A 7,940-nucleotide genomic window follows, 5' to 3' on the forward strand; every position below is an offset into this window, starting at 1 on the left:
GTGTGCGTGCGGTGGTGTAAAGTACTTGTGTAAAAATACTTTAAAGTACTACTTAAATAGTTTTTGGGGGGTATCTGTACATTACTTTACTAATTATATGTTTGCCAACTTTTACTTCACTACATTATAGTGAAAATAATGTACTTTCTACTCCATACATTTCCCTGACACCCAAAAGTACATTTTGACTGCTTAGCAGGACAGGAACATTGTCAATTAAAGAGAAAATCCGTAGTCATACCTACTGCATCTGATCTGGCGGACTCACTGAACACAAATGCTTTGTTTGTAAATGATCTGAGTGTTGGAGTGTGCCCCTCTATCTGTAAATGAAAAAAACAACAAGATAATCGTGCCATCTGGTTTGCTTAATATAAGGAATTTACTTCTACTTTTGATACTTAAGTACATTTTAGCAATTACATGTATTTTTGATACTTAAGTATTTTTAAAACCAAATACTTTTAGACTTTTACTGAAGTAGTATTTTACTGGGTTACTTTAACTTMTATTCAAGTCATTTTCCATTAAAGTCTCTTTACTTTACCTCAAGTATGACAATTGGCAACTTTTTCCACCACTGTGTGCGCGCCTCCATTAATCATTCCACCAGCCAATTAATCAAATAATTAACCATCAATATACATTTTCAGAGTAATATAACAAAATCCACAAAGAGACATATTTTCATTCCAATGCTTTAATTGCACAGAGCAGACATGTAAGTCAATGATACAGAGTGCCACAACACAAATGACTCTTAGTTCAATGAGAGAGAACTAATGTGGCTTGCTACAATGACAAAACCTGTGATGCTGAAGGCTAACTAATATGCTCATAAAACTAATAATATGCTCATTCATCTGAATGAATTTTAATTTAACTAGGCAAGTCAGTTAAGATCAAATTCTTATTTACACTGACGGCCTACACCGGCCAAACCTGGACAAATTGTGCACTCCCAATCATGGCCGGTTGCAATACAGCCTGGAATCGAACCAGGGTGTCTGTAGTGACATAACTAGGACTGACACGAGGTGCCTTAAACCGCTGCGCCACTCGGGAGCCCAACAGGTTGAGTAGATAAATAAAAAACAAATATGACTTGATTTCCATTCTAAAGATGTAGCCTATCAATAATGAATACAATCACATAGGCACCATGGCAGATAAGTGTCGTTATCATGAATCAATGCTCACAGAGACACACAATAATGGAATAAATACACAAGCAATAATAAGTAAATATCCATGTATAAATACGCAATAACTTCTTTTTTTTTAAGTGCAATCAGTAAAACATTACAGTGCAGAGAAAGCCAAGGAGCCTTCAAAGGGACATTGTGAGAATATTCCATAAGAATGGGATGTCCACTGTTGAGTGACTCCCCGTTAGGAAGGGTGGACTTGTAAACCGCTTCATTTTGTTGTCTCTTATTAGAATATAGAACATATATTACCATTGCTATGACAGTGTCATTATCTCCTTGCACTGAAGAGCTTCAGGCTGTGCAGGCTTTTGTTCCAGCCCAGCAGTATACCTGAATGCTGGGCTGGAACAAAAGCCTGCACCACACACTGCGGTCCTCCAGGACCAGGAAGGAACATTGCTATGACAGAAGACGTCATGTCCGTCCTCCACAAGACGTCATGCCCTTTTTCTTCACTCAGCAACACTTGAGTGACCTTGGGAGAAAAATTTGCCTCTGCTTGTACCTGACACATACGACTCATTATAAACTGGGTGGTTCGAGCCCTGAATGCTGATTGGCTGACAGCCGTGGTATATCAGACCGTATACCYCAGGTATGACAAAACAATTATTTTTAACTGCTCTAATTACGTTGGTAACCCGTTTATAATAGCAATAAGGCACCTCAGGGGTTTGTGATATATGGCCAATATACCACGGCTAAGGGCTGTGTCCAATTTGCGTCGTGCATAAGAACAGCCCTTAGCTGTGGTATATTGGCCATATACCACACCACCTCGTGCCTTAATGCTTAATTATAACACTGTGGAGAAAACAATAACACGTTTCTGGTTAAAATGATTCAGTTGATTTCTCTGTAACAACTTTTCTTTTCTCATTACACACTCCACAGTTTAACTTTCACAACACCACACCAGCATTGATCTCACGCCAAATCCTGTGGCTGCTATAAAGGTTTGAAGCTTCGGTTGCGTTTAAGACCTTGAGTTGAGTTAGTCTCTAAATCAAATAAAATGTTATGCGTCGTAAACGACAGGTGTGGACTAACAGTGAAATGCTTACTTACGGGCTCTTCCCAACAACGCAGGGAGAAAGAACAGAGAYATAATAGAAAAGTAAAACATGTAATAATACAAGGTATAATCGATTATATTTCCTGTATACTGCAGGTTCATTGTTGTGTACATTTTCTCCTGCCATATGGTATGGCATTCCAATGTGAGTAATTCACATAGATAAGTCAAAGTAATGCAACATGCGCTATAACATTCATGATAATAAGGAAAGGTGGTTGGAGTTATGGACCATGCTAGAGTGGCTAATGCCTAAAATGTTTACCCCTGGCTGAACGCGGGACGCCACARCAGGAAGTTGCATTAGCCACTCGAGCATGGTGGTGGAAAACGGTGTTTCAAAAAGAAAGTAGGTTTTCTTCCACCTTAAATTAAAATCGAGTGAAGTAGGAGAATGTACGAACTGATCGTCGGGGGACACGAGTGTATTACCAGCTGGGCATATCAAGCCCAGACAATAGTGGAGTCCATCAAGTTGAGGGTGACAGTTATCATACCTGTGTGACCTGTGTAACGGTAGCAAAAGGCAGCTGTGTTAGATCTCACTGGCAAAGCTAGGCAGGTGCTAATAGCAGCATATTGTTTGATTGGTAACTATAGTAACAGAAGCAGTCCACAGGAGGTTCCTTAGTTTGTGAAAACTGGCTTGTTCTAATTGCTGGAGCGGAATCATTTGGAATGGTATCAAATACATTTAACATATTGGTTTTTAGGTGTTTGATGTCATTCCATTTGCTCCGTTCCAGCCATTATTATGAGCCGTCCTCCCCTCAGCAGCCTCCTGTGAAGCAGACAGGAGACCAGACCCCATACAGAAGCCTACTCATGAGTGCTACACATCGGTAGAGTACGAGGCAAATTCCTCCTCTAATCTCAAGCGCTTTGAGCATGGWAAAAGCACTGCGCTACCAAACTAATCTAGTATCATCATTTATTTGCTGGACTTGCCAGACTTGCTGGCTTTGGTYGCTTTGGTAGCTTTGATGTCCATCTTGGTCTTCTGAATACGAGAAAAGATCTCCTTGAASAGAGCTTTGTACTCTGGCGCGCTCTGGCCCAGTCGTTTATCCACKGCCTCCACCTGCTTACTGATGCTTTCCATCACCTCGGGGGTGGAGGGGGACTGGGTGGGGGAGGGCGGGGGTGCAGGGGTGGGGCCCATGGCACAGTCCTTCATGGAGGGGTCCCTGGAGACGGGCCGCGAGGTCTGCACCCCCGCGTGGCACATGGACTCCTCGTGGCGCCGGCACTTCCCRAACAGCTCCTCATACTTCTCCAGCAGAGCGTGGTACTGCTCGTCCACCTCCCTCAGGATGGACATCCCTCTCTTACGGACGCTGTTGGCGTGGATCGCGTAGCTCCCTCTTCTCCTCCCGGACGCGTCCCTTGCCACGATGGCATTCAGTGCCGTGTCGCTGCAGCTCTTCCTMACGGGGCTGGAGGCAGGTAACAACTCTCCACCTAAGCCTCCTCCCCCCTCGCCCTCCTCCCTGGACCCTCCACCCACTTCTCCTCCCTCCCCCTCCAGGGTGTCTGTCTCGGGGGTGTTGTTGAGGAGGGTCTGGGTGAAGCCCACGCCGTCATCTTCGCTGCTCAGGAGGAGGGTCCTCGCCCGTCGGAGCTGCTGGAGTTCCTGGAGCTCTGCCTCTAGTTCACGAACCCGTGCCTGGCAGCTCTCTGCACCCTGTCAATCAATCAATGAGTCAACGAGTCAATCAGTCAGTCAGACAGTCAATAAACCAATCACTCAATATTTTTATTCTCCCAGAAAAGAGGGAGAGTTAGGACCCCTGCTATATTTAAGTTAGGAACAAGTATCAGTATCACTCATTGGATTGACCCGACTTAGTAGAACATGCAACCATAAAAAAACGGAGGCAGTCCTTTTGGAATGAATATTAAATGGAGTTGAAATAGGAGTGATTCTGACCAGCACACGTGACTCCAGACGAGAGAACTCCCCCAGGAGGACGTGACACTCTCTCTCCGCCCCCTCCCTGCGACCCCGCTCCGCCCTCACGGCCGAGCGCAGCGCCGACACCGCCTCTCTCAGACGCTCGTTCTCCTCCTCTGCTGGCTGGCGCTTAGTCTCTGAGGTGAAGCTGTCTGAGCGGCCCACCACAAACCCATCCTCATACCTGACGGACAGAGATAGAGAGACACACAGTTCCACACAATATCAGCTAAAATCCTAACATCGCTGAGCCTCTCATATTAAACTACCATCCTTCCTGTAGTTGTTTTTGTCTTGCCAACTAAYCGATGTGGCACAGACAGGGGTTCACACACTACAAGATTCTTTACTTGGTCGTGAGGATTTTCGATTACCAACACACTGTCTCGCAAAAAACAATGATGGTGATTAGATTGTTAACGTAGCTAGAACAAAGCAGCCTCAAACGTTTTCAGTCAGACATTCACACCTGCCACACAGAGTTGAAATATTTAGCCAACATTTTTTTTGAGTTGAATAACATTTGCCTGTGAACTTCAGAGCTGTAACGATTTGACACTTTGTTTTAAAGGCAAGTACAAAACACCTAATAATTGTAGTCATGGTTCCTGCTGGAGAGTCTACACATTCTGGGTGATGTGATACAACGTCATCATCTTCMCTGGCCAGCTCTCATTGGCTATTGATGATCGCCGTACTCACACTACAAGAGCATTGCAGATTTTGTTCCGATAGAATCGAACGTCTGAAAATGTCGGGACGTCTGGTACGGCTCAAAGACGGGATCGGTAGCTCTCAGATTGTGTCTCTGACTCGCTCACATTAAACAAGCGTCGGTGATGGCCGGACGCCCGCAACAAGCAGGCAACGACATGGGGATTTTGTCTCCGATCACAAAAACCTGTTTACTTGTACCTACAGACAAGCGCAATACATAGTCTAGGGACCTTGAGATCCAGTAACCAAAGACGTGAGTGTGACTGCTATGAGCCCTCACTTGGGTGCGGTGCAGAGTTCCCTAAGGCAGGGGAAGGAGGCGATGGTTTTGCGCCGTTCCCTCTTCTCCCTCCGGACCCTGAGCTGCTCCAGGGAGTGGAGCTGTTCCACCTGCCCAGAGAGAGACTCCACCTGGGTCTGCAGGGTCTCGATGGTCCCCGTCAACCTTGGAGAACCAGGGAAGAGAGAAATGGGGTTAGTGTGTTTGTGTACGTGCATTTGACGCTGTGCGTTCGTCCAGCTCACCTCTCCATCTTATGTTGCGAGGCCTTGCTGTCCAGTACCAGGGTACGGTTGGTGAGCTCCAGTTCTCTGGCTGTCCCATCTAGCTGCTCGTACACCTTAGCATGTTGCTCATTCATTTCCCTCAGCACCTCCAGCTGCTTAGCCAGGTACTGCACAGAGAGAGACATACTGTATATATATATATATATATCCTGTACACACATATATCACAGGAGGTTGGTGGCACCTTAATTGGAGAGGACGGGGTCGTGGTAATGACTGGAGCGGAATGTTCTCACTTTGTCATTATGGGGTGTTGTGTGTAGATTCATGCGGGGAAAAAACGATTTAAATCCTTGAACGCGAAATGCACTTCTATTCCCTCCACTGGTTACTCTAAAACCCCTTGGTCATGAACTCAGTGAACCATTTCACTATATTTGGATCAGCTAGCAGGGTCAAAGAGTTACTGAGGCATTAGGTAGGCCACCCACCACAGCAGAGAAGAGCCAACATCCTACTACTCAGCTCAGTCAACAGGTAGGTTGTCATCCAATCTACACCTAACTTATGGGTAGAGGTTACGTTAGAGTTTAGACAGTTAGGGAAAGGGAGGATACCTAGTCAGTTGTCCAACTGAATGTATTCAACTAAAATGTGTCTTCTGCATTTAACCCAAACCCTCTGAATCAGAAAGGTGCAGGGGGCTGCCTTAATCAGCACCCATAGCACAGTGGGTTAACTGCCTTGCTCAGGGGTAGAACAACATATTTTTACCTTGTAAAATGGATTCAATCCAGCAAGCTTCCGGTTAGTGGCCCAACGCTCTAACCACTAGGCTACCTGTCACCCCAGTTAAGGTGTGGGTAGAGGTTATGTTAGAGTTTAGATTGTTGCGATGTGGGCAGGGTTTGGACCCGGTTCAGCGAACAGAACCGAGAACCAGGAAAAAAAAATGTTTTTCGAGGAACAGAACCGAGAACAAAAGTGATCTATACTGTTCCGGAACATAACCTTAATTTTAAAAGCATGGGAACTGCTTAATAATTGTATTTTATGATCTGGGCATTTTTTTCCAGTCCCACAAAAACGCAACATAGAGCCTATGCAAAGCCTCACTGTCACTCTGAAACGTATTCCAGTGTCTTCCTGAGATCTTTGCCAGTGTGTGTAGGCTACTTGCCCCTCCCTCTCCCTCTGAAGAATACATAATCTACAGTAGCTACTGAAGTTACAGGCAGAAATTAGGGAGAGAAGAATGGATTAACTTTTTAGCAGTTATCATGTTTCACATTGGATTTATTAACTACAGAAAGGTAAGACGTGTTTTTATTTTAATTCTGGTGCCACTCTGCACACACAAGTTAGTTTGTTAGCTAGCTCTGGTCCAACGTTAGCTAGCTCTGGTCCAACGTTAGCTAGCTCTGGTCTAGCTCACGAAAACTCTAAGCAGGCATTATGTGTAATGTAATGGAACTGAGAGTCGTGATCAAGGGCTAGGTCTGGTCCAACGTTAGTTAAGCCAACTCTCTGAAGTTCAAAGACATTCAAAGTTCTTTCATAGAAGCCGCTCCTGTGTAGGTATAATTATGTGGGCCTAATTCAGATAATGCATGTCATCACAAGATGCCCAGCACTTCATGCCCAGCACTCTCCTCACCCGCAAAATTTCAATGCATGTACATAGCTTGCCTGCTCCATAGCAAGCTGCTCTAGCCATTGGTGAAGTAATTTAATGTCGAGCTAAATGTAAAAATAAAAWAWAWATATGATTTCCGAGGTTAAAAAGGAARAGAAAGGAAAAAAAATTCGGGGTTCGAACCGGTTCAAAACTTAATTTMGCTGTGGAACGGATTGAAAAAAAAGAATGGTTTGGTTCAGAAAGAAACGATTGGAAAATAATTTAGGTTCCAACCCCTGGATGTGGGTAGAGGTTAATATGTGGGTAGAGTTTAGACTATTTAGATACATCCATGGAGCTTTTGAGACTTGTCCCTCCTACCTCAATCTCCTGCACCTGCTCCTCATTGGTGATGTACATCTGCTGTAGAGAATCCTCCAGCTCCTTGTTCCTCTCCAACAGAGTCTTCCCAAGCTCTGCTGCCAGGTGGAGGTCTTGATAGAGGGAGGGAGGGAGGGAGGGAGGGAGGGAGAGTTAGAGCAATGTAGGGGGAGGGAAGGAGGAAGAGAGAAAGAGCAAGAGGGAGATAGAGAGAAAACAAAAAGATAATTACTTGACACATTGGAAAGAATTAACAAAAAAACTGAGCAAACTAAAATGCTATTTGGCCCCAAACAAAGAATACACAGTGGCAGAATACCTTACCACTGTGACTGACGCAAATTTAAGGAAAGCTTTGACTATGTACAGACTCAGTGAGTATAGCCTTGCTATTGAGAAAGGCCGCCGTAGGCAGACCTGGCTCTCAAGAGAAGACAGGCTATGTGCACACTTTCATTCCTCCCTGGGGATACACAT

The 7,940-nt window shown here is 44.8% G+C and overlaps 1 protein-coding gene across 1 annotated transcript in view; it reads right to left on the bottom strand.

Annotated features, from left to right (window-relative positions):
• Nucleotides 1-1,587: 1,587 nt before the first annotated feature.
• The window catches only part of LOC111978777 (cerebellar degeneration-related protein 2-like), a 21,652-nt gene continuing 15,299 nt past the window's right edge, over nucleotides 1,588-7,940 (bottom strand). The window contains exons 2-6 of the mRNA XM_024009019.2: nucleotides 7,464-7,576; nucleotides 5,483-5,631; nucleotides 5,238-5,402; nucleotides 4,217-4,424; nucleotides 1,588-3,970 (exon numbers count right to left, since the gene is read on the bottom strand). Of these exons, the coding sequence (XP_023864787.1) occupies nucleotides 3,218-3,970; nucleotides 4,217-4,424; nucleotides 5,238-5,402; nucleotides 5,483-5,631; nucleotides 7,464-7,576 (1,388 nt within the window). The 3' untranslated portion in view covers nucleotides 1,588-3,217. The remainder of the gene's footprint in view (nucleotides 3,971-4,216; nucleotides 4,425-5,237; nucleotides 5,403-5,482; nucleotides 5,632-7,463; nucleotides 7,577-7,940) is intronic.

The sequence above is a fragment of the Salvelinus sp. IW2-2015 genome, linkage group LG18, assembly GCF_002910315.2.
Source record: "Salvelinus sp. IW2-2015 linkage group LG18, ASM291031v2, whole genome shotgun sequence".
Taxonomy (NCBI): domain Eukaryota; kingdom Metazoa; phylum Chordata; class Actinopteri; order Salmoniformes; family Salmonidae; genus Salvelinus; species Salvelinus sp. IW2-2015.